This window comes from Indicator indicator, chromosome 7 (genome assembly GCF_027791375.1).
Source record: "Indicator indicator isolate 239-I01 chromosome 7, UM_Iind_1.1, whole genome shotgun sequence".
NCBI lineage: Eukaryota > Metazoa > Chordata > Aves > Piciformes > Indicatoridae > Indicator > Indicator indicator.
Window position 1 is genome coordinate 17,466,210 of NC_072016.1, and position 27,057 is coordinate 17,493,266.

A 27,057-nucleotide genomic window follows, 5' to 3' on the forward strand; every position below is an offset into this window, starting at 1 on the left:
ATGCCGTCCTACACTGTCACGGTGGCCACAGGCAGCCAGTGGTTCGCGGGCACAGACGACTACGTGTACCTGAGCCTGGAGGGCGCAGCAGGCTGCAGCGAGAGGCACCTCTTGGACAAACCCTTCTACAACGACTTCGAGCGCGGCGCGGTAAGTCCAGGTGGGCGGGGGGCGTCGGCTCCCGCGGCTGCCCGGCCTCGCCCCTGCGCCGCCCGCTCCCCTCTCTTCGTGGTGCCTTGGGCCGGACTCGCACACCGGGGACAGTAGAAACTTCTGTGGCACTTCGCCTGCTCCCTGGTTCGGTGCACAGAGGAACTTGAGGCAGAGCTATGCTTTTTTAAGCTCTCGTCCTGGTGTGCCGGTGCTTCGAAGAGGCACCTGCGGACCGAACAGCCTGAGATGCCATCCCCGGCCACTCATCGTTCACACCCCTATCCTAGGGGTTAGCCCTGGCTGTGGTCAGTCAGTTGTGGGGAAAGATGAAGAAATTCGGTTCTGGCTTAAAACGGGCTTTCAGGTTTTCTCATACTTTCTTTCACAAACACTAAGAAAAACTTCTGCACTTCTTGTTAGCGGGGTCAGTGTTTGCTAGTAGTCAGAGCCCTGAAATCTTCAAGGAATTAAACAGAGTTAAGAGTTCCCAGTGGGCATTACAATGCCTGCCAAGGGAGATGTGTAGGGCAACTTTAATGAAAGCTGGCAAAGAGCGTGGATGTGCAGGTGTGAGAATGAAGTTGAGACAGGGTTATAGTCGATGTTATTCTTTCTAAGCCTGATTTCTGTAGTGGGTTGTGCAGTCCTCTCTGTGATCTTATCACAGTATCCAAGATATCCATCTGTAACCTTTTCTACTCTGAGCACTGCTTTAGAATGGCATTTATTCATTTGCTGCCTGTCCACTGTAGAAATAATGTAGGGTTTTTTCCCACCTTTCAAAATGTGTATTTTATTTTGAAACCTCAGTCAGAGTTTCCAGAAGGTCTGATAAGACATAACAAAGTGTTCACAAGTAATTTTGGAAATGAGACCTACTACTGTATATACAAGTGAGACTTCACTGTAATAGTGCTGCTTTGCCTTTAAGTGTGGCTTTTTACCATGGGGTTCACAGTCTGAGTTAGGTATTTGGTTAGATATTTAGTTAGCCATGTATGTGAGGCATCACAGATATGGTTAAGAGAAGTCAGAATTTTGAATCTGATGATGGCATCTGAGGATGTGGTTCCCAGATATTTATAGCTGATGTTCTGAGAAGATACTTCAGCAAATACAAGTGTGGGGACTTAGCATCAACTGCTGTTGAAATTACATTCTTTCATGATTAAATATTCCTTAACTTAGACCCTTGTTATCTGAATCTCCCAAATGGACATCCAGTCATTCTTTCTTTCTCACCCAGTGTACAGTCACATATTTTTAGCAAAGTTTAACAGCATTATCAAGACTGTCCTGCAAACCTGGGTTTAGGGTGCTCTCCCAGGAGGGTTGAGCCCTTCCCAGATGAGTAGATAAGCACCAGCGTCTCCAGCAATCAGTTTGCTCTACCCCTTGTCTACGAAAGAGGGTTTTACTGTCTTTGAGAGCTGGCCTTGATGGAGAGCCTGGTAGTTCTCTGAACATCCAGTTGGACTGGATCCTGTCATAGGGAGAAAATCCCATGATGTGGCCATTAAGTATATGCTTAGCAGCAATTCTTGAACTGCTGTGGGACCAGATCTAGCAGGAGCAGAGGTACCTGTGAGAAGTGGGTGAGGAAGCAATAACTGGGGCTGAGGAAGCAATAAATGGGGCTTTGTGAATGTTACAGCAGCAGATGTGTACACCTAAAAGCAGTACTTGCCTCTTGGGAAGGTAGCTTTAAGGTACATTTCAAAGTATTCACCTGGGTCCTAGCATTTTATATTGTTGTTAGCTAAATAAGCTTTCAGAGGCAAGGGACTGTCTGGGTCCTTTTTTATCAGAATTATTTCCTTGGTTAAATCTAGATTAGAACTTTTTTTTCCTATCCCAATTACTTATTTCTGTTAATTGTTATGTATTTGACACTACAAATACGCATTTGGGTTGTTGGGGTTTTTTTCAGCATGTGTTTATTGTGGAGAATGAGAATAACTCTGTGTTCCATAAAGTGTCTGGCTTATACAACACTTTCAGTACGCTGTGCTAAGTTTTGTTGTTGTGTGTGCAGCATGTTTCTCCAGGCACCTATTCAGGCAACATCATGCCCAAACCACTATCACTTTTTCTACTAGAATATTACTAATAGAATGCAAAGAAAGAAGAAAAGAAAGGGAAAATACCAATAATGAACAAAACCCACCCCAAACTGAAGCAGGCCAAAAGACTTTCAGGTGGGTCAGTTTGTAAAATGTAGCAACTGGATTCATAGTCCTACCTTTAGTGTTTCTTTCAATAACATCTCTATAATTATTTTTTTCTCCAAAGTAATTAAATTATGAAAGGAAAAACAAAACCAACCAAAGAAACAAAAACAAAACCTCCAGAACAAACAAACCAACCAACCAAACCGAACCAAAACCGAACAAACAACCGCTTCTTCAGTGGACAACCAGAATGTTACAGTATTATCTTGCACTCCTTTGTCTACTTTCCAGCTCCTTTTCTAAATGTCTGGCTAGGCTCAGTAATTCCATTGTCCTTGTAAAACCTTAATTTGAATGAATGCAAAGTATGCATATTACCAGATAAGAAGAATGAGGGCTTGGGACAGTTCTGAGTAGAAGATATACCTGCCAGATGTTGATTGAAGGAAAGGGTTGTGGAAAGACCTGAAGGGATTTACACAATAGTAGCTCAATTGTAGTTTTTGTGTGACTTACTCCAAGTACTGGACACAGGTGATGTTAGAAAGTCATGGCTGCTGTTCAGTATCTGTTGTGCAAGTTCATGTGGATGCCGAATGATTTCAAAGCAAGTGTTATGGTGTCGCTCAGTTCTCTGTTTTCTTCCTGTTAGGCCTTGTGCTGGCTTTGGATGGGGTAGAGGTAATTTTCTTCACAGCAGCTGATATGGAGCTATGTTCTGTATTAGTGCTGGAAACAGCATTCATATACAGGGCTGGTTTAGTTACTGCAGAGCAGTGCTACCGAGTCAAAGCCTTTTCTGCTTCTCACCCCACCCCACCAGTGAGTTGGCTGGGGTTGGACAGGAGGCTGGGAGGGGACACAGCCAGCACATTTGATCCCAACTGACCAAAGGGATATTCCATACCATATGATGTCATGCTCAGCATAGAAAGCTAGGGGGGAAAGGGGGAATGGGGTCACTTTCAGCATGATGGCATTTTGTCCTTCCAAGTAACCATTATGGTGATGGACCCCTGCTTTCCTGGAGATGGCTGAACATCTGCCTGCCGCTGGGAAGCAGTGAATGAATTCCTTAGTTTGCTTTGCTTGCGTACATGGCTTTTGCTCTACTTAGTCAATTGCCTTTTTCTCAGCTTTTTTCACTTTTACACTCCTGATTATCTGCCCCACCTCCATCTGAGGAAGTGAGCAGCCATGTTTAGTTGCTAGCCAGGGTTGAATAATGACACCTCTTCATCTGCTTTTTGCTTTTGTGGAAAGAAATGCACTCACAAGTATTTCCAGAAAGGAAATACAGTTCTTTCAACTCAGAGCTTTATGCTTATAGAAAGAGGGATTGTCTGTGTCATCTTTTTTGCAATATTAGACTAGTCAATAGAAGGCTCTCCCCAGAAAAAAAATGAGCTTAGGTTTTGTGAGAGGTTAAATTGCTTAAATAACTATGCAGTAAAACTATATAGTAGTATAAACTACATGAGTTTGGACAGTCCAGTAGTTTTGTTAATTCTGTTCACTCACTCTGTATTCAAAATGTATAAAAACTCCTAGCATCTCTGCCTCACCATGTAGTTATCAGAAGAACTTGTACCACCAGAACTCATACCAAAAACAAGGCCATAGAAGCCTTGAGCAACCAACTGTCAGATCTTGCCTGGGCCTTGTACCATCTTTGTCACCTGACATACCTTTACTGCATTAGCAAAATGGTCATCTCAGGTAAGCCTATGGCATCACTGGACTGGAGACAGCAAAAGCTGGACGAGACATCAGGAGGGATCCCTCGCTTCCAGAAGTGCCATGAAAATGGTCATAAAAAGACTAAAAACATTCAGGCTAATTGAATGTCCTTTTTTGCATCATATAAAGAGTGGCTCGTGCAACTATTTTAGGGCTCTTGTAATGTAGTAGAGAGATTGTCGCCAAAGGAATGAGTTTCTTCCAAAGACTGGCTGTTGATACAACATTTCTACCAGCAATTTGGATCTGATTCACATTGCTTCTTAATATAAATCTTAGATGTATATATACATATAGATATGATATTTAAAGAACTATAGGGAAATAAAACAAAACAAAACAAAAAACCCAAACTGTAAATGAGATTTCTTTTTTAAATCAAATTGCTGGCCAAACCTTTACAGGAGATGAATTTAAGAAAAAATGGTCAGAAAGCTTGGGCAGCAACGAGTTGATTAGAAAATAAGACTAATTTCAGACTTTTTGTGCCATACATATTACTTGACAGCAATGTTTTCATGACGACTTGAGCTAAAAATAATGCAGTACATTTCCTCTATCCAGACAGTGTCTTCATCATGTTATTCTTCCTCTGTATGTGATTAGCCCTGGAACTGGAAATGACTGAGAAGATGGAGCATAAAAATACCATGGAGCTGAATACAAAATAAATCTGATCCAGATACAGTCCATCATTTTCTTCTGTAGGTTACTTGCATCAGTCTTTACAAGTCTAAATTCTCCTTATAGCAATGAGCAAAAATAGGCAATAACTCATATAGATTTATGGATTTGTTTGTACTGTGTCTCTGCAAGGTGGCTGCTTCCAGCTTCTGACTGCCAAATACAACAAAATCATGGTAAAATTGAAAGAGAGAATTAACTTTGTGTTGTAATTGCATAAGGTGGTGCACAAGCAGGAATTGAGTTTTAGATACGTGGTGTGTGAGCCTGTGAAGAGGGACTCTTCTGCAAAGTACCATCTGGTCTTGGAAAGACATACAAAATTGCAGAAGTACTGACTCAGTGCGAAACCCAAGCATTGTAAAGAGTTTTTTTACTGCCAGGACTTGCAGGGTAGTGAATATGAAACAGAAATGGTTTGAGTGCTGCCGATGTCTGGAAAGAAGATTTGAAGATCTACGTTTTCTAGCCATCATTCAGAATTTCCTGTGTTGATTGACAAGACCGAAGCCAAGAATATTGGACATGAGGTGATAGGCAAAGAGCAGGGTGGTGTTTGAAACTAGCATTGTGTGAGGGAGGAATCTGCATTCACTTGGCCAGGAGCACAAGGTTATGTTTTACAGTCACTGACTGTTGCAGTTGTAGCTCAAGTTACTATTAATATGATTTCTGAGAAAAGCCACTCAATGTTTTTCAGTCTCCACAGTTGCTTCAAAATCAGTGGAAGGAATTTACCTTTACAGATCATCCTTGTAGTTGTTCTGAGACAGTGGAGGAGATGGGGAGAGTTAGAGTCAGCAGCATAAACTTTCAGAAAATGTTTTATAATTGTATACTCACTGCCTGCCTCTACAAAAAGAACTAATTTCTTTTCTACTGTGGAGATGCAAGGGAAAGTGACAAGCATCATTTAAATGTGTTGGTTAAAATCTCAGCTCTGTGATTTTTGTCTCTCAGCTCACATGTAGCACACAGATGCTGTCATCCCAAGCTTGCCAAGAACTCCCATGCTGTTTTTGAAGCAGCTTATTACCCCCTGGTGTGTGTGAGTGTGCTATTGACATAAACATTGCAATTTTATATTTAAGATATGATAGGCTTCTTCTTTTTTTTTTAAAAGTAAGTAGTTCAGTGTCTTTTGCTTCAATAGGCATAGGGAGCATATAGCCGAAATCAAGATTAATTTGTTAAGTCTTAGCAAATCAACACAAGCACCATCCATGCCTGTTTTAAATCTTTAAACCTAAAATTAAATTAGGCTGCAAGTTAGAAGAAATTCCAATATCCTTGTTAGTATGAAACAACCTTGAGGTTGCAGTGTAACAGTCATGGCCTGACAGCTTCCAAGATGATTCAAGAACATCTTTGGGGAAAGGCAAGCAAGGATAAGATTTTATTGACTTAAAGCCTAAAGGGGTTTGGGTGTTTTTGTTGTTGTTGTTTTTTTCTCTCTCTGACTTCTATAAGTCAATGAGATGTGACAAATTTTATGAAAACTGGAATTTTTATGTAATGGGTTACAGTAGAACTGAGGTCTGTCATCCAAAACTTTGGTGGACAGATAAATGTCTTCATCCCAAAACGATCATCACAACTGGTAATTTCTGTCTAGTTCACAGGGAAGGGTTCTCTGCATCAATACTGTGGGAAACTTGGGTTAAAGGAGGAGAGGAAGGAACACCAAGGAATCCTTCTTATGTGTGCTCTTCCAGGCACATGGATGCATGTTGCTACAAATATTTCTTTTGTGACAGCTGAAAAACAAGTGCCACCCATAGGCATTTAAATATTACATTTTTGGTTTTCCTCCTTTCTCCTCTCTGGAATTTAATCTTCCTTCACTTTTTGGTTTAGGTCATTATGTGAATTAGTCTTTCCCTAGCAAGTAAGACAGTAACAGTGGGCATATACCAAATGCCTGGAGAAGGCAAGAAAGTTCTCCTGTAAAGAACAATTAGAGTGTGGTGTCTAGGCCAGGAGCCACGTGACAAAGTTCACACAGGCAGGTGAGTCTCTACAGGCACTGCAGCATGTCATTGCACCCTTTTGATAGCAGCAGCTGGTTTATGTGTAAGATTCTTGACTGTGTTGAGGTGAACTGAATACTGTCCTTTGAAGCATGTATGACTAATACACACACGTCTTTAGATTCCTAGACCAATGTGTTACTTGCATGACCATCTTTCCACTCAAGATGTGTAAATAAGTTTATTCTAGCAATTCCCTTCAGCTCTTGCTGAGATTGTGGTTTCATGATCTGCATGGTTTTCTCAGACTGGCAAACGTTTTAAGAAGTAATATAATTTTTAGGCTGCATACAAAAATGTTTCTCCATTTCTGGAGAGCTTTGCATGTCCTTGTTTGTTCATTTATTCATCTTCCTGTTGCATTGCTGTCAAACAATAGTCTTCCTTTTCTTGCCCACCAGAAGCTGGGAGGTTCCATTGAACCCATGCTATATCAAGAAAGGTCAAGTAAATTTGTGTAGTGCTGGTTGCACTTTCCTGCATGTGCAATGAATTATTGCCTGTACTCTGCTCTCTAGGTTGACTCCTACGATGTGACTGTGGAAGAAGACCTTGGAGAAATTCAGCTAATAAAAATTGAGAAACGAAAATATTGGTACCAGGATGATTGGTACCTTAAATATATTACTGTAAAAACACCAATGGGTGACTATTTGGAATTCCCATGTTACCGTTGGATTACAGATGAAACAGAGATTGTCCTTCGAGATGGAAGAGGTGAGAACCATAAGGAACCTGATTCCTGCAGAACATCCAGAATTCTCCCCCCCTCTCCTTCCCCTTTCCCCACGTTATGTCCCAATCTTCTCTCTCACATGGAGACCCACTGCTGTTCCCCTCCTGCATTCTAGGGAATGGGCTTTCCCTGCCCACTAGGACTGCTTTAGGAGCAGTTTGTTGGGATGGGAACTGTCAGTTGAATTGCATATTCTGGGAAACACACACAAAGAAGAATCCTTATGCTGGCTTTTTACACTGGTCTTGAATTTCAAGGCTGAACTTAATGCCAAATTTTGTCTGCTCCACATCTCCATTGCTGGAAACCCTTTAAATGTAGTTAGAATTACTGTCCCATCTTTGTCTAATATTAAGTCTGGAAATAGCCCACAATTAATTTCCTGTAAATTGTCTTGTTTTCTTGAGAGTGAAATAAAATGCCCAAGTAGGCTGCTTAGCAGATGCAAGGACTGACTTAAACCAACAGCTTCACTTTTCAACCCTTCTGTTTGCATGCTCTCATGTCCAGGAGAAGGCCGAGTGATATGGATATAGCTGCTGTAAGTAAAGACGATCAACTGAGAAAAGTGTTACTGCGCTTTTGTGCTCTGTTTCAAGTGGCTGGTTGGATCTGAAACTTGAATTTTAACTGTCTCTGTCTACCCACTTGCTGTGATCAGGGTTGAGGCAGGCATTCGTCACTGATATCCTCTGCGCTTTCTAGGGTAGGTTGGCTGCTGTAGTGGTGTGCACCATGAGTGCTTGAAAACAGCTTAAACAATACATGAGATGGTAGCAAATAAAGGTTTATCTTCCCATCAAGGTTTTTGGCTACTCCTTGCTGAGGGATTTTGCATTTGAATAATTTTTGCCTCAAATTACAACTATGTGTCACTCTATTTTTGGTGTCCAGAGGGACTTTCCATTTTTCATAATTGGGTTTATAACAATGATAACACTTCCATGGATAGCAGCTTTGCATGGCTGTCAGATTATGGTGAAGTAAAGGATAAAAACAAGTGAAAATCTATTGGTAACTTGAATGTAATTAGCTGGAAGCATTCAGCCTCATAAATTATCAGTGGTATTACTGCTGATATTTCCAGCTCTAAACTTCAAATGGCTATTTCCATGAAACTCCTGCTGGCTTTATCTGCCTCCCTGTTGGTGCATACGAAGTCAGTCATGTACCTTGCCCTCTCTCTGATCACTAAAGATATTTCTGATGTATTAAATGATATAATGAATATGTGGTCAGAAAAGCAAGCTGCCTGGAAATGAAGCCTCACTGGTTTTTCCTCCTGTTTTCCTGATAAGAAGGTATGATTATTGCCTCAGGCTGACAGGGGAGAGCAGACCTCAAGGAGAAGAGGATAGGAGGTGTTTTGTGAAGACGTCTTTTAGCAGAGGTCGGGTGGAACAATATTGTGATTTTTCCTATTGATGAAAATTCCCTTAGATACTGAAATGTAACTTTAATTCCCATGACCCTATTCAGATCATTTATCACTAGGTACAGTACATGCCTACCCTAGGAATCCAGGATTTATATACAGATTTATATACAGAGACGGATGTTCCTATCTTAACCTAATTGTCCCTCAGAGGCACCAAGCTAGGAGCTTATCTTCTTCCTCAGACTGTCTAGGTACACGTGTTTCTACTCAAGGTACTGAACTGGATAGTATAAGTATTTCTACAGGAACTCTGTAAAGGTATAGATCAGAAGAAGTGTGAAGGACTGGGAACTTTGCTGCCTTTCTCAAGACATAGGCAGTGATAGTAGAGGAATCTCATTACCCTTCTTCCCTTGTTTCACAGCAAAGCTTCCCCGGGATGACAAGACCCAGATTCTCAAGCAGCACAGACGCAAAGAGCTTGAGACTCGTCAAAAAACATACCGGTGAGTTTCCCAGAGCTCCCCAGAAGCTCCAAGGCCTCTTCTCTCCAGGTCAGTTTGGCAGAGTATGCTCAGGTTATCATATTGCTCTAATTACTAGACTGCTGGATAAAGAAAACTTAAGTTACCATGTTGACCATATATATCTATATTTACTTAGATAGGATTTACTGTAAGTGATGATCATCCTAGTGCACATGGCATTATGAAATATTTTAACCCCAGATAAGCCTCTCTGGAAGGCTTAAGTGGGAATTCACTACTACAGTCTGGTGTTTTCAAGGAAGATTTGAAGGCAGATTTAATTTGCCTTTTACAAGCAGCACTCCAGTTTTGGAATATGATCTGTACATGATAGTTCTTACTGCAGCTTTTTGGCTCCAGAAAGTTAGTTTTAGTTGTTACCTGCACCAGGGTGCAGTGGAAGATCTGGCCCTATTTGAGTGGCCTGCAACGTGCTGTCAGAACACAGTCGTGATACTCGTCTTCACACTGTCATAGATATTTTTTCCTAATCAAGATCATAATGGGAGAATGCTTTTTTTTTTGTTTAATTTTATCAGTAATAAGTGCAGAAGATATTAGACATTTCCTCTTCCTAGAGACACACTTTTTCTTAAAATAACAAAAGTTACTTAAACCTCTGTCTCCTTATCGACGGAGTAAGGATCAGAAGGACAGAGGATGCATTCAGAATTGAGGGATTGAGGCTTGGTATATGTTGTTGATATAATTTGACTAAGAAAGGATCTTACAAATTATGAGAAATAGAGCAAAGGAAAACATAGTTCAGAAAGAGATGTGGCACATCATTTTATTTACATATGCAAAAAGGAAGGCAAAACCACTTTTAATTCCAGGGAAATAGCTATTTACAATTCAGATGTGTAATTGACAATGCACAATGCAGTCTGTGTGTGGCAGGCAGTTTGGAAATACTACCAAAACAGGATTCTTTGCCAATCACCTTCTCTTGTTTTGAAGGAGCACAGTGCAAGAACATGGCAGAAAATGTGTGCCATGACCAGTAGGTAGTAAGGCTGTTCTGAGGAGATGAATCAACATTCTCTCTGTCTCTTGGAGAGTTTCTTTTTTTTTTTTTTGAGGAACCCAAGTTTTGCTGCTGCATCTCAGTTCTGAAAAAAATGCATCCCCAAGAATGAGTGTGTATTGGGCAGCTGTCTGTCCCTCTGTCCCCTCTTCTCTCCATACATTCGGAGTTCCGGCCAATTTCAGCTAAATGCAACAAGTGTTTAGAAATACCACAGATACTAAATTACTTCAAGATTTGTGAAGGTAGATGCCCAAGTGGATGCTTTCAATTGTACTTAAAGATTCTGTATGGTACTGGTAGGTATTGATGTTGTAGAAGTCATTCTTTTCAGCCCAAATGAATGTGCTGCAATTTTACTTTGTAGAGTCACAGCAGTGTAGTTAAAGGAATGACACAGCTCTTATGCTGGCAGGATTATATGGTTAATCCAGCCTGGTTTATGTTCTCAGGTGGAAGGAGTGGCATCCAGGCTTTCCCCTGAGCATCGATGCCCATTCTCACAGTGAACTTCCTCGTGACATCCAGTTTGACAATGAGAAAGGAATTGACTTCATCCTGAACTACTCTAAAGCGTAAGTGTCTGAGGTATCTTAAGAGTTTTGCAAAATCTCTTTTGGGGCAAAGTAAGGATCTGATCACCTTTTAAATTTCATTTAAATCTCAAAATTGTATTATCTTTCCCAGATGGGTCTTCAGCCAATCAAAATAAGCAAAGAATTGAAGGGATTTTATTTTTTTATTTAAATATTAGTATTTTAAGCTTTTCACACCAGGAACTGACTGAGCCTCTGCATTCTCATTTGACACTGTTTAGGTTGTAGACAGATGGAGGAGGCAGTGGTGATAAGCATAGGAAGAACTATTGGTACCTGATGCCTTAGGCTTTTCATTTAGTTCTCAGAGTCTCCCCCTGGATATGCTTCCCTCCCCTGACTGTTTATCTAGTTGAGCCTTTCAGTTGCAGACCAAAAGGTGGTGGTATCCATGCACCCTTGAGACTCTGCTGAAAAAAAGACGTTCTGAGCAGCTCATCAGTTAACTACATCTGAGTGTAATCTGCTTGGGGTAACAAAATTACTGTCCACCCACTTGCATATATCATGTCTTGGAAAAACAGAACAAAACAAAAAACCCCAAACAAACAACAAAACCCCAAAGTCCTGGTGATTGAACGAGCCTGAATAATCAATCCAGCAGAGATATCTGAAATAGTACAGGGTTAATGAGTCAAACAGAACCTCTCTAACCCATGAGTCCCCTTCAGAGCTGTCTTGCATGAACAGGTCCCATACTATCTCAGTCATCCCACCATGCTATAAGATGGTGGGAGGGTCTGAAGTGAGACAAGGCTGGCCCAAGATCATCTGAAATTTCTACATTTGTGATTCTGTTAATAGGCTTGACTCTTCATATTTTGGAAAGAAATTCTTCCCCTTATTTAAGTGATCAGATGAAAGTTGCATCATTAAACATAGGTTGGTAAGAACTAGGAAGCTTCATACCCGTACTGAGAAACTCGCAGCTTACAGTAAGAGCGAATACTTGGTTGGCTGAGTTCATCTGGAGAACTGATGATGACTGAAACCTCACTTGTCACAGAATTCTTGGGTTTACATTTATGCAGCTGAATTTCACTACCAAAACAGAGTCAAACTGCATGGCTTGTTCCAAGAGAATCTACCTGCTTATTTTCTAATTTGGAAAACTGGAGACTTCAAAGAACATGCTTTTTCTGTCTGTATTTTTAGCTCTTCCTTCCTTCTCTCCCTCTCGTGCTAGAATCTGTTTCTCACAGTGAAATAATTCTTTGTAACATGAGCAAATTTTTTGTCTTTTTTTACTTTTTTCCCTCAGTCTAATTTTACTTGTTTACTTATATATCCACCCTCTTGGGATTCTTCCTCCCTCAAAATCTGTTTGGGAGAATTTCTTGTAACACTGTGACTTATCTTTACCTGTTTTTCTGCCCTCTTTATCTTTGTGTGATGTGTGTGGTTTTGGGGTTTTTTTGTGCATTTAAGGTGTTGGTGGAAAGCTAACATTCATTTTCAAATGTATTGTTTGCTTTCTAGACAAAATAAAGTATTTCTATTGAAATAACAGGTTAGCATTTTTTTATGTAACAATTTAAGACTCATCATCTCATGTGAGGTGAACTTGAGTGAGTGTGTTGTAGACAGAACACTTTGCTAAATTAGCACTTCAAGTCAGATGTTTCCTGCTCCCAGCCCCTCATATTCACGTGTTGTCTGAAACCATGCGACTTTGGTTCCTGAGGTAAGAGATGAGTGTCAAGTTTAACCAGCAGCTCGAGTAAATACAAAGCTCTCAAAAACTTAGGTCTCACATTGTAAGGATCTTGGGTCACAGATACAGGAGCTGTTCTCTGATTTGGAATGCTGATTGGACTGATTCTGGGTTGTGTTTGTTCTGACTGTGTGCAAATTACTCGATCTCTGAATGTCACTATCCTCCTTTGTGAACTGATGCTGATAATGACCTTAGCTCTCTCCAACTACTACAACTACTGTTGACATGTGAAGCACTAGTTTTTCTAACTACAGTTTTTAAATGACATAGGTCTTAAAGCATTGCTGCCAAGAACAACTCTAGAATGGAGTTCAGTAATAGGAGGAACTGAGTCCTTGAGATACCTTTCAGGTTTTGGGGTAAAGCTACAACCAGCAAACTTAATTCCAGAGGGCGATCAAGCGCACATCCCACCACTAAGGATTTTATCCTGTGTAGGTATACAAAAGGGTGGAAAGGACTGGAGAAGGGTATGGAGGAAGCTGTACATTTTCTTTCCAGTGATGTTTTGGTTTGTTTTCTTTTTAGCATGGAGAATCTGTATATCAACCGTTTCATGCACATGTTCCAGTCCTCCTGGAGTGATTTTGCAGATTTTGAGAGGATCTTTGTCAGAATCAGCAACACCATCTCTGGTAGGTTTATCACTATTTGCTTGTGTTTGCATTGTAGAATAACTGATAGGTTGTCTTGTTCATATCTGATCAGACTGGAAGTGGCTGAACCACACGTCTGCTCTCCCATGGTTTTTCATAAACAAATGGTAATCTCAAGCTACTTATTGATCATATTGCAAGAAGCTATAATCTCACACAAACTAAAACTACTGGATATTGCTAAGTGATGGTCTCTGTCCTGAGCTATACTGGAGGTCAGGCCATTTAGGCTTCATAAGTCCTGTTTGACTTTTAGGAATATATTTTCAGATATGTGCATGTCCCATAGGACAAATTTTCAAAAGTATTTTATATCTAAACCTAGATATAACTTTAAAACTAACTACAGCAATTTGTTGCTTTTAATAAGATTTCTTCCTTCCTAAAGTACTTTTAACACAAGAATTAGTAATTATCTACAATTAATTCTATTGATACCATGAAGAAACCTTCAATTCTATGAGTTTTAAACATCAGTTATCTCTCTCAGTTATCTTAGTGTCTCAGTTATGCTAGTGCAACTCTGAGTTGTTTATTTGCAAGCCTTGGCAGAAACAGGGCTAATGGAGAGGGAGAATCAAGCTATTTTTTATTCACACATTTTCTGTCTAAGATGATAAGGTTTTTTTCCTGAAAGTAGACTTCAGGTACAGCTTGGGACTCATTAAGCAACTGATAGAGGCGTTGTAAATGTCAGTTTAAGAAAGCCTAAATTTTTTTCCCACTCTGTTAGAAAGCATTATGAGTTTTGAGACTTTCTTTGTGATTATCACTGCATTCCTTGAGGCTTGTCTTTTTCATCCTTTCACACTTTGTAGAAAAACAAATTGCTTGCAGAAAAAGCTCTGCTTTATTTGAAAATAGGAAACAGTGGAAAATTTAATTTACTTCATTATTCCCTTAAAGATGCCAATGGGATTTTTCATATTTATCATGTTTTTTCTGACTCTGAATTTGCAGGCTGAAATTAACATTATGACACTATGAAATAGAATACTGCAATTGTGAAAAACACACAGTAGTACTACACATGTAATAGTAAAGAGATGGAATACCCAGAACTAGCATTTCACTAATTAAAAGATGAAAAATAAACAGAGGAAAAAATAAGTCAGAACAAGCAAAAGAACAATTGAACAGTTTTACTGAGTCCAAGTACAAAGCCATCCCCAGATGCCCTTCACCCAGCTCCATTTAAGAGAACTGCTCCAACCACTGCTATTCTTTCCTACCTATATTGCTGTATTATTTCCCTTCTGCTGCCTCCTGTCATTGTTTTTGGACTTGTCCCTCCATACAGCATGCCCTGAGAATTTGAAGAGTGGGATTGAAAAATACTGTGGAAGACCTGAGAAAGTGATCTGCAGAGGGAGAGAGTGTTTTTTTCACAGGAGTGGAGTATTTCACTCATCATTGCTTCTGTATATAGAGAAATAAATATAATTCTTCTCAAAGTGAAAGGTGAAGATTACATTGTCCATTGGATTTAAATGGTTAAGATGTCCGTGGCATCTTTTGAATCCTTTTCTTGCTATCTTCTTTAGTCAAAGTTGCATTGCAGCATAACAAAAGTTGAGGAGGAAAGAAGGAATGCTACAATGCAGTAGGATATTAATGCAATGCAGAGCAGATATTGATGCTACAGGCTTGGTTTTCCTTTAGAATATGTGATGCAGCACTGGAAGGAAGACTTTATGTTTGGCTACCAGTTCCTGAATGGATGCAATCCTGTGCTGATCCGGAGATGCACAGAGATACCCAAGAAGTTGCCTGTCACTATGGATATGGTAGAATGCAGTCTGGAGAGGAATCTGACCCTAGAGGAGGAAGTGAAGGTACAGCTCTGAGTCAGGTTGGACTCAATCTGTTCCTTCTTATGTCTTCTAACCTCCAAACCTGTTCTAACTGCCTTCAGCCTCCTTTCTTCAGGCTGTATGAGTGGTCATGGCAAAGCTTGTTGCCTCTGCAGAAAGGCAACACTTCTGTTGACTGTTTTCTCCTTCTGTCCTGGAGCTGCAGGCTGTGCCTTTCTCCAGGTGCAGCTAAGATGTCACCAGGAGATGAAGGGTCCTTTTCCAGTGGTTTCCTCTGCATCTTATGGGAAAAGTGCCTCTCCCTTTCTTAGTAAGGTCTTACCCTGCTGCCACCCACAGAGTTGAACACACTGAAGAAAGGTTGGCAAGGGTGGTGTCTTGCTTTTGCTTCTATGATGAACACAGAGGTCTCTTCAGCTGGCAGCAGGAAGATTGTTGTCACTGCATGTATAGCAAATACATAGTTGCTCGTTTCTGATAGGCTCACTGTCAGACTCAGCAGACACAGGTCCAGGTGGTTTGTGTAAAGGTGCTTTCTGCCTCAGTGGCATTATCCCTGAGTCACCACGAGCAACAGCAGGCCAGTGGCAGCTCATAACTACAGGGTACAAGCCAGCCTCTGACTAAGACTTCCCAACCTTTATTTCTGAGCTCTACTGCTTGCACTCTGCTAAAACACATCATGCTTTTGTTGTTGTTTTTTCTCCTCCAGCAAGGAAACATTTTCATTGTGGACTATGAGCTGCTGGATGGTGTGGATGCTAACAAAACAGACCCGTGCACAATCCAGTACTTGGCTGCACCCATCTGTCTGCTGTATAAGAATCTGGAGAATAAAATTGTACCCATTGCAATCCAGGTGGGCTTGCTGTCAGGGTCTTTAAAGGGACACACGACTTGTTGTCTCACCTTGAACGTGAATGACTTGGTGTTTCCTATTCTTTTTATATCTTTCAGCTTAGTCAAAAGCCTGGGCCAGACAATCCCATATTCCTTCCCTCAGATGACACATATGATTGGCTGCTAGCTAAAATTTGGGTTCGCTCATCTGATTTCCACATTCACCAAACAGTGACCCATCTCTTACGGACACACTTAGTCTCAGAGGTGTTCAGCATAGCTATGTTCCGGCAGCTGCCTGCTGTACATCCCCTCTTCAAGGTAGGTTCTTGCATGATGGGATGCCTGTGGGTCAGGAAGATTATCACATTGGTTTGACAAACTGGAAGGAAGTCCTGGTTATAGCTCAGCTGAGACGGTTTGTCTGGCTGCCCCAGAAGGCAACATAGAGCTAAGCCTCCAGAACTTCTTGGACTTCAAACTTTACATCTGGTTGCTGTGGAATTAATACAGATAATTTGTCTCCTTTTGTTGTTTGTCCCATTTCACAGCTCTTGGTGCCACACATGCGGTTTACGATAGCCATCAATACCAAAGCCCGAGAACAGCTTATCTGTGAATGTGGCCTCTTTGATAAGGTAAGTGACCCCCTTTGGGAATCTTGATTATTCTTCTTGCTTCCTTACATGTTTTTATCCTTCAACCATTACATATTGCCTTGGTTTTTGACATTTCTTCTAAAGTACAAACATAACTAATATCACCTGAGAAACCTGTCTCATAGAACTGCTGCCTTGTTGTGCTAAAGATGCTATATTTTACCCCTGATTAGCCAGTTCATAGAATCATAAAATGGCCCAGGCTAGAAGCGACCTCCAAAGGTCATCTAATCCGACCTCCCCACAATCAGCAGGGTCATCCCCAACTAGACCAGGATGCTCAGGGCCTTGTTGAGTCTTACTTTGAATATCTCCAGGGAAAGGGCCTCACCCACCTGCCTGGGCAACCTGTTCCAGTGTTCCACTGCCCTCATAGTGAAGAACTGCCCTTCTCTACTTTGAAGCCAAATTCATAACTGGCCCATGTCAATAGTGAGTCAGTATCTTGCTTACACCTAGCTAATGTGGCTATGGCGTATGAGTGTAGGAGTGCAAGGTAAGACAGTAAGCACATACCTCACTGCATCTGTATGCACACAGTTAAGTCAGCTATTTAAGTACTTATAATTATTCATCTTGAGGCAAGGTGGCAAGCAATAGAATTTGCGATCGCAAAAGGAAACATGCATCAGAGAAAGATGTGTAGATCAGATATATTTCTAAGCCACAAATAAATAGTGGGTGTAGATTCCAGCCTGTCATCTTGAATTGCCATAAGCAGCAGATCTGCAGGATTAAAGTTCAGCTTCTTCTGAGTCAGTGAACCATAACTGTGTATCATGGTTTGCAGTGTAGCTCTTAGCTCTAAATCTGATTGCACTGATATTTAACATGTACTAAGCTCTTCCTCCCTTGGCTCTCCCAGAAATGGCACGCTGCCTCTAGGAACTGCAACAGGCTGGCATGCAGCAGTCTCTGTGACAACATGCTAGTAGTAAATGGGAAGTAAGGGGAGGTCTCAGAAGTCCTTCTGAAAAGGGAGCTTGTGTTTCAGGACAACTCTGTCCCTCTTATGACTCTGTTACCAGACCAAAAATAGCTTCCATGCTGCAGAGATTTTTACCCAAGTAGAAGAGATATTAAATCCAGGCACATTCCTTGTCTTCTGTATTCCACTGACAACTGTACAGATGTGACAGGTACTCACATGCCTTTTAACAGAAGTATAAGGTCCATACTGTTGACATACTATGTTTTCCAAATGTAGCTGAATATATTATATATAATATATATTGTATATTATATACTGAAACCCTGGCCAACCTTTACCAATGGATTTGTTATCCTGGCTTAAATATATGGGTACTAAACACTTTCCCTTAAAAGACTCAGTAGCAGGGGTGGTGATCTAGTTAAAGCCCTGTTCTAACATCCTCCTGACTGACTGCCTTCATGCACATGCCAGCTCTGGAACACAGAGCTTTTAGAAAATGCTTTGTGTTTGATAATTGGGTATTGCTGGGCTTTATTACTGTTCCATAAGCAGGTACTGTACCTATGGAGAAAATGTGGGTAAATTTTAACAGTGATTCATGGGAGAGGTATGAAATCTCTGAAGGCAAAATGCACAGCTGCAGTAGACCTCTTTGGTTCGGTAGATGTTTGTGTGGAGACATGGTTTTCTCCTTGAAAGGCTCACCAACATTTTGAATACCATCTCCTGCAGATTTGGAGAGCCAATCTCAGCACAAAGTGACCATAATCTCCTACTGTTCCTCTCTTGCCGTTCTTCCTGTAGGCAAATGCTACAGGTGGAGGAGGACATGTACAAATGGTGCAGAAAGCAATGAAGGATCTGACTTATACCTCCCTCTGCTTCCCAGAGGAGATCAAAGCTAAAGGGATGGACAGCAAAGAGGATATCCCTTACTATTATTACCGGGATGATGGCATTAAAGTCTGGGAGGCTATAAAGAGGTAAGAGACCTTAGTTCTAGAAATGGCTAATAAAGTCACTGTCACAGAGGTGTGACTCCATTTTCACTTTGCTGACTTTGCCCTTCTTCACAGCTCTCTGAACAGAACCTGACCTCTTTAGTCATGTGGTGCCTTTTCCATCCAGCATATCTCATCTGAGGAGGAATACATGTAGTCAAACACACACCCTTGAAAGACTGTTAATTACCACTCTTTTCAGGCCTGCTTTCTTGCATTCTGTATTTCAGAGGCCCCTTTATATGTATATACTCTTCCATAGGATTTCACAGAGTTAAAAGAATTGGAATGTAGCCCTGCAAAAGGAGGTTATTTAGCTTTCTTTCTTTTTTTTATTTTTTTACTGATATACAAACCAAGAAAGAAGTCAGCTCTGAGCCAGACACATAACCTCATCAAGGTTCTTGTGAGGCAGAAAATTAAGCTTGGCTTGTACAGAGTTGTGTTTTGAAGCTTTGATAAATTAGACATCAACTGATTTAAGCCAACCTTTTCTTAAAATGCCTTAAAATTGCAAGACCCAGGTTTGGTCAGGAAGGACAGCACTTCTGAGTCAGGAGAGGTACTACAAGGCTGCTCAACCACGCAGGGGACTTCTTTCCACATGTGAAACACTGCCTCAGAATAGAATGATTCATGGTTTTTATTCCATTTAACAAACAATGTATTTTTGCATGGCATAAATTCCTGGTTAACTATGCAGCTGTTTCTGGTCACATGGCTTTTGAAAAGCACATTCATTAAAAATCAGGTCTTTTGTGTGCAAAAAGTAGGGGATTTATAAAGCAAGCATAATGTTTAAAGCATTGGGTACATCTTTGTCTCCTGTGTTTTCTCTGTGTTTTGGCAAGAGGTTGTCTTGCAGTATTTCCTGCAATTGTTAGTGCCCATTTCAGAGAAAAGGAAGTTATAACTTCTGTGGTTAACGTCTTGATATAGTCCAGGTTTTGTCCACCTTCTCTTTCCTGTGTTTTCGTTGCTGATCGAGACATACTTCTTCAAATACCAGATAGTACATAGGCAACTCAATTTAGTTTGACTGTTTACCTAGCTGGAGGAAGATGGCACGGGCACCCTTTTGAGTGTGTGATATTCTGACCCATGGACCACAAGCATACATGTGTCTGGTCACCATGAATATCTCTGCAGGGCTGTCAGTCTCCACTCCTTTGATGACATAACTTCTATCCTCAGCATTGCTGCACATGTGGTAGATGGCCTGGACTTAAGAAAGCTGATAAAGGTTGTCCCTGTAGAAACAATGAAGCTCAAATGGTTTAAACCTCTTCTCTACTACTCAGCTTTTAAATTCAGATCTAAATGTAGGTGGATATTCTGACCCAAAGATATTCCAACCCAAAAGACCTCATCCATACTTTGTATACTAATCTATATTAGATTGGAAAGGGCTATAAAATACTGCTGTTGTGTAAGAGAAGGATTTCCTTCTGCATGCACTTGGCACAGGTGCCAGGTGGTGGAGGCAGAGTTCTTGTAGGGCAGCTTTATCTCTGCATGTTGAAGGATTTTTCTTTTCCTTTGGCTTCCTCTGGAAGCCAAAATTACTTAAACTTTTACTGTTTATGCAGTTGTTTGCCTCAACAACAACTCTTAACTTGATTGGCTAAGAGAAACTGCATCGACAGATTTGTAAAAGTGTCCAAACTGCAAGATATTTATCTCTTATGAGGGAGGAATCTGTATTGGATAATAATTCTTAATCCAATCAGTCAGCTTCCACAGTAAAATGTTTCACCTCATAGGTCGTTGTGAAAATATTTAGCAAGAGATTATAGGTACCTGCAGAGCTAGTAGAATGTCTGAGCATAGCTCAGTTAACCAGTCATTCAGTCATGAAATGCAAATCTTCAGGAACTCAAGCTTTCCTATTTTTACTGCTTTCAGGACTATTTCTATTGTCTTACTGTTTTGCCAGATGTTCTGAGGTGAGTTAGTCTAGGAAGCTTTTATGGAAAGAGATTTTGAGAAGAGGAGCTGAACAGGGCAGAGATGTCTGTTGCATCCAGTGGATGTAAGAAAAAGCTCTAGACCTCTTCTCTCCAGTGGAAGTTTTCTGTGCCACCCCCACTTCGGAGTATGCCACCTGGGTTTTGCGAAAAGGATCTGCAGTAGGATGGGATCAACTATTCACAGATTCACAAATTGCAGTGGGTTGGAAGGGACCCTCAGAGGTCAGAAGCAGCTTTGAATTATCCCACATACAGGGTATTACAATTTGGGAATCCCCTGTTCCTAGTGTGCAGACCATGTAGACATGCCAGGGCAAATCTATTAAGTGAAAAAAAAAAAGGATGTAGACGTGATGGTAAAGGTTCAGGCAAGAGCAAAGCCTCAAATAAGAGCAGAAAGCACTCGTTATCTTTCAGGAAATGCAGTGTGGTCCAGTATCTTTTTTTTGGGGGAGGGGAGGGAGGGATGAGGGGGTGGGAAGAGGTGATGCTGCAGTCATAAATGAGTCAGTTACCTCTGCATTCCCACTGCTTGTGGGAAGGAGGTAGGAGGGTGTTCAGACCTGCTTTTGCCCTTCTCTCTTTCCCTATGCATCATCTGAGTCATCTGTAGAAGGTCTGTGGGGAATGGCAGTCTTGCTTTCTCCTTCTCATTTTGTCTCGTTCATTTGTTCCTGTGTCTGCAGTTTTGCAGAGGATGTGGTTCACATCTACTATGAGAATGATGAGGTGGTGTGTGAGGATGTGGAGCTCCAGGCCTTTGTCAAAGACATTTATGTCTATGGGATGAGGGGCGTGAAGGCCTCAGGTAAGGTATGATTGCCCAGCCAGGTCTGTAGCTTGTCAAGTCCCTGCTGACAGCAGTGCTGCATGCACAGCATGACTTGAACTGTTGGAGACCTTCTTCCTTCTTGGTCCAGAGATGCTCGGTTTTATGGGTGGCACTCTGGATCAGGCTCTCCCTCCCTCAGGAGGCACCTCCTTCCTTTGCCACAGATTCTGACCTTTACTTTCTTTCCCCTCACTGCCTGCCATTCCCTGCAAACTGTTACTTGCCCATGGCAGCTTCCACTCGTAACACAGCTCTAGTCTCCCACCTGAGTTAAGGCTCTCCTGCCTTTCCCTAAGCATTTCTTCTGCTGCTCATGTTTTGTTCAAGAAGATTTTCAAGCATTTATGCACATAGGTGGGGATTCTTCATACTGTCTTGACTGATTTACATCTGGAAACACCTGTTGGCCAGTGATCTGGGGCAGATGACTTTGGCATTGCATGCATGCATCTTTTTCTGTGAGACCTCCAGGCAAAGCTGTGATGTTTCCACTCGTTACCAGTAAACACTAGCGTGTAAAAGCCTCCTGGGTTCTATCTGCTTGGACAAGCAAAGGATTGGGCAACACCTAGTTGCCATCATTTTTGTTTCTCTAGTTGTTTTCTAGGAAAGGCTTAGAAATGGCCTGCTAGTGGGAACTTCATGCTTTAACCTGAGCATCTTGATATGGGACAAGTACTGAGCCTTTCCGAGGCTCTGGCTGGGGTGAGATTTTGCAAGCACCACCGGTGGCAAGACTGCTACTACAGATGGGAAACCTGTCGGACCTACAACATCCCTGCCTGCACTGCTGCCACTCTAAGGGCTGGGGCAGAGATCAGGGGCACTTTGCTGTGTCTGCAAAGAATGGAAGGAGGATAAGCAGTGGAGACTTGTACTCAGGGCTCTCCCTCCATTCTCCATTCCCGTCCTAGGAGGGCTGCTCTGACTGGGAGTATGCCTAGCCCCTTTAAGATGAGCATAGTGTGCTTAGCATAGCAGGACATAGGAAGGGATGGTACATCCTCTCCTCTTTAGGCTTCGTGGCTGGCCAGAGCTACCATGTGCCTCTTCCCTCTCTCAGGTTGAGCTCACATCTGCACCAGGTTGATGGTAGAAATGTGAAGCAGCTGGCACAGGCAGCCTGAGCAGAGGCAACTCACCTCTGGATGCTGACAGCTCACTAGATATCCTGGAACCAGTGGTCTTATTGTACTGGGACAGGGAATACAGCACAGCACTGTGATGTCATGGAGATAGGAGAGATACATGGTTGGGCCATTTGGTATTTTCCTAGTTCCTGACTATTCCCTTCTTTATTTATTGGCTCAATGGATTGTTCCCTTTCAAAGACAGCCAGATGCAACTATTTCTGTTCCTCATTCCTCACTTTGCATTTCAGCAAATCAGCTCTCCCTGCACTCTTTCTCACAGTGCAATTGGTTGCTGAGACTTGGACCTTTATAAATACAAGCACATGGTCATTTGTTCCTTGGCGTGAAATTTCCCTGCTTACACTATAGACTGAAGAAAAAGGGAGCATCTGAGGCCCCTGCCCTGTGGACTCTCTGAGTTTCTTGCTGCAGGGTATGTAGGGTGAGAGGAGAGGGATACAGTATTTTTTAAAGGTGTAACTACATTTTGCCTTTCCCTTAAAGAACATCACATATTTTGCAGTGGTGATACCTCAGAAACCTGTATGAGGTAAAGCAGGATCACTCTGTTTTTTCTGATGAACATCCAAGATACAGAGAGGTTGAGTAGCTGCTGTTAGACCACACAGCAAGATACAGAAAGAGAACGTTCTGCTCTTCAGTGGCTGCTACGTGGTCCTCTAACTCACGCCTTTTGAGTAGCTGATTACTACTGGGTTACGTCATCACTGGGTTACTCATGCTTTTCTTTTCCCTCCATTAGGATTTCCCAAGACAATTAGGACACGAGAGAAGCTAGCAGAATATCTCACAGTGGTAATATTCACCACGTCAGCCCAGCATGCAGCTGTGAATTTTGGTCAGGTAGGAATTTCTGGGAAGACTGTTCTTTCTGGGCTGGGAGGTGCTTCTAACAGGGCAGGGTGTGAAAAATGCTCTTCAGTAGATGTACAAACGTTGAGATTTTCTTTCTGGTCCAAATAACTGCAGAGCCATCTGCAAATCTCTGTGAGGCCTGTTGAAACTGAAGTATTTTGGAAGCTGAGAGAGGCATTTTGAGTCCTAAATATGCACCAACACTCAAATGCTTTTTTAAAGGGTTCTAACTTACATATAGTTTGAATGATTGCATTATGGGGAACTATTTTTTAAAAGCATTTAAACAGGTTTTCAAGCCCTCTTTCAGAAATATTGAAGGGTTCAGGTGCAGAGTTTATCTACCATGCTTTACATGCGTCACCTGAACTGCCTGGATTGTATATGTGCTGGTTGTCTGTGGCATGTTTTGCAGTGAAATGCAATGAGTTATGCTAAGTGGCTTTACTCTGTGTCTGCAGTGAGCGCATGTGTGAGTGACTACTACAGGTTGTTCCTGTAAACTGCACTAATCTGGCAGCATGCCTGTGCCAGAGAAGTATACATCCCATCTTTAGATGTGGCTTGGGAGCCAGGTGCAGTTCCTGTAATGGCATAAGCCATCTTGTCTCTGAGCTGGTGCAGCTGACTATTTCCAGCAGCTCGTCCCAGCAGCACATCAATATAGCTGGTCTAATGGACTGTTTACCAACAGTCCTGAGTTAATTAGTTGAAAGCTGCCTTGCACATCTGCAGGACCTCCATTTCTTTCTCCAGCAGACATGCCCCTACAAAGTAAAATCTCACTAAAGTCAGTGGGAGAGGAATCCAGATTTTCAGTGATATCCAGATACTTAACTCCCACTGGCATACATAGAAATTTGAAGCAGTACATCTGTGAAGATCTAGACTTTGGTCATAGAACCATAGAATTGTTTCAGTTGGAAAAGAGCTCTAAGATCATCATGTCCAACCACTATCTAACTCTAATAAATCTCTGCTAAACTGTGTCCTTTAGCACCACATCTATAGGTCTTTTAAACATCTCCACGGATGGTGATTCAGACACCTCCCTGGGGAGCCTATTCCAGTGGAAAATAAAGAAATTCTTCTAATATTCAATCTAAACCTCTCCTGGTGCACCTTGAGCCTTTTCCTCTCATATTGTCACTTGTTCCTAGGGAGAAGGGACCCACACCCACCTCAGTCCCATCTCCTTTCAGGTAGTTGTAGAGAGCAAAAAGATCTCCCCTCAGCCTCCTTTTCTCCAGACTAAACAACTCCAGTTCCCTCTCAGATGAAGCTGAGGATAGGGGGAGATGACTATGCATTGAAGAGAACAGACTGAGCACAGTGTAAGAATGGCACACAACTGAAATGGGGCTCTCAGGCAGGGCAAGGGATATATATGAAGGTAATGAAAAAGTGCTTGGGAAAGTTATGGCAAGTGCAGCATCTCAGATGGCATCAAAACTTGGTGTTGTAGCTAAGGTAAAATGAGACACCAGCATCCCACAACACTTAAGCAGTCAAGGCATGATTCTGAGTTCCCAGTCTAGCACTCACTGTGGCCACGTTCACTTGCCATATTCCATGATCCACCAGCATCCTTTGCCTCTCTTACTCCCTGGCCACAGTACTGTGGGCATGTGTTTAGAGAAAATTCTGCAGGAACAAGCAACCGGTGAACAGGGAATTTAATTAATTATAGGGGTTTTATCAGAGGCTGCCTCAGATTATTTAATAAGGATCTTTTTTGATAAAATAGCTACATCCTTAGCCTGGCTGGTGAATCTGGGCTGTGTGGCATATGCCTGTGACTAGCAGAATAATTACTTGCATTTTGATAACCCAACTCTTTCCTATGTGAGAAAGACGATAGGGATTTCCTTGGCTCCTTCAGTCCCTCTCTACAGCATCTGTCTGTCCTTCAGTCAGTATCTTATCTTTCTGAGAAGCTCATGTTACAGAAGCAAACTCCCTGGTATCAAGACTCCAGATTTTCTCTGTAGTGTTCCTAAATACCAGCCACTGTAGTTTTTCACTGTGCTTTCTTGCTTTGTTGTGCAGTATGACTGGTGTTCCTGGATTCCCAATGCTCCACCAACAATGCGCTGCCCTCCTCCAACAAAAAAGGGGACAGTCACCATAGAGCAAATTGTGGAGACTCTACCAGACAGGGGACGTTCATGTTGGCATCTTGGAGCTGTCTGGGCCTTGAGCCAATTCCAGGACAATGAAGTAAGTCAACCTCCCTTCTCTAGATAGTGGAGATGTAGTCAGGACTACAGCAGCTGTAGCAAGACCATATGGGCTCATGAGATTGCAGCACCACTTTGCCTTTCTGTGGAGATGTATCAGTGGTGTGGGTTTGCCCTCATTCTGCCAGCTGCAAACCAGCTTTGAGCAAGAAGTTGTAATTTTATTCCTAGGCTCAGACAAAATGACAGCTTCTAAACTCAGGTATGACATTGTTGAGTAAGGGTGCTGGTGTGGAAGGAAGAAGGTTTTCTCCACTCCTTGCCACAGTAGCACTGATGGAGAAGCTACAGCACCTCTGTGTTCCCATGTCCTGCCTCTTTGGAAAATCTGTGCCGATACCATATGCAAAACAGCTGTGGCTTGTGCCTGGCTGGTGTGGAGTGCAAACAAAACAAGCCTGCAGAGGAGGCCTTGCAGCCATGGCCTATAGCCATTTCCCTCATGTAAAATGAGGTTGTAGGTACTTGGTTGTCTCACCCGAAGACTGTGTCTGGAGGATCTGGTGTGGATCCTTAAATGGAAGTTCCTTTTGAAGAAAATAACAGATTTCATCTGAGAATCTAGTAGCATGGCTAGTATTTTGGGAAACGGTTACATGAAGCAGACAACATGCCAGTATGCATAGTGGCAATACAGTATTCAGGACACCTTTAGAGTCCAAGGTAAAATAACTGTGAAGTTGAACTTTGAAGTACAGTTTTAAGTCAACACAATCTTTCACTGTCACTGAAAGAAGAAGTTATCTTCCTTTTTCACCCCTGGCTGTTCATTCTGCTCCCATGCTGTCCTTTTCTCTAGCAGCACAAATGTTTGAGTGGCTATGTAGAGATCTGGCTTGGGAAGCTGATCTGGCTGACCACTGGCCTGAATAGTGGTGCCTATTTTTCAGTGGAACAACTTCCCTGCAGGTGGAGGAAGTGCCACATAGACACCTGAACCACCACTATCAATAGATGCAGGAATGGAAAGAAGCAGGCAGTGGTGGAGGGAGGCACATCACCTTTCATTGGCAGTGCCAGTGTACACCAGCCTGGATATTGAGAGTACTACTGTGACAGTAGCATTTGTGAAGCTGCGGGTGTTGTTCTGGTGGATGACACAATGCTGAAACAGAGCAGCCTTTGCTTTCTCAAAGCATGATTTCTTGTTGCTTTCCCATTAGCTGTTTCTGGGCGTGTACCCAGACGAGCACTTCGTGGAGAAGCCGGTGAAAGAGGCCATGGCACGATTCCGCAAGAGCCTGGACGAGATCGTCAGCGCCATCACAGAGCGCAACAAGAACAAAAAGCTTCCTTACTACTACCTTTCCCCTGATCGCATTCCCAACAGTGTTGCTGTTTGA

General features: G+C 42.0%; 1 protein-coding gene across 4 annotated transcripts; it reads left to right on the forward strand.

Moving 5' to 3' along the window:
* On the forward strand, positions 1 to 27,057 carry ALOX5 (arachidonate 5-lipoxygenase). 4 transcript variants are annotated; one of them, XM_054382151.1, is made up of 14 exons: positions 1 to 150; positions 7,297 to 7,495; positions 9,317 to 9,398; positions 10,899 to 11,021; positions 13,288 to 13,394; positions 15,078 to 15,250; positions 15,942 to 16,088; positions 16,187 to 16,390; positions 16,621 to 16,707; positions 18,467 to 18,645; positions 21,320 to 21,441; positions 23,362 to 23,462; positions 25,524 to 25,694; positions 26,878 to 27,057. In XM_054382151.1, exons 1-14 carry the CDS (start codon positions 1 to 3, stop codon positions 27,055 to 27,057), a joined length of 2,025 nt encoding a protein of 674 aa, XP_054238126.1. The 4 variants fall into 4 exon arrangements, with proteins under 4 accessions (XP_054238126.1, XP_054238127.1, XP_054238128.1 ...); XM_054382152.1 differs by having other exon boundaries at positions 18,554 to 18,645; XM_054382153.1 differs by having other exon boundaries at positions 18,557 to 18,645.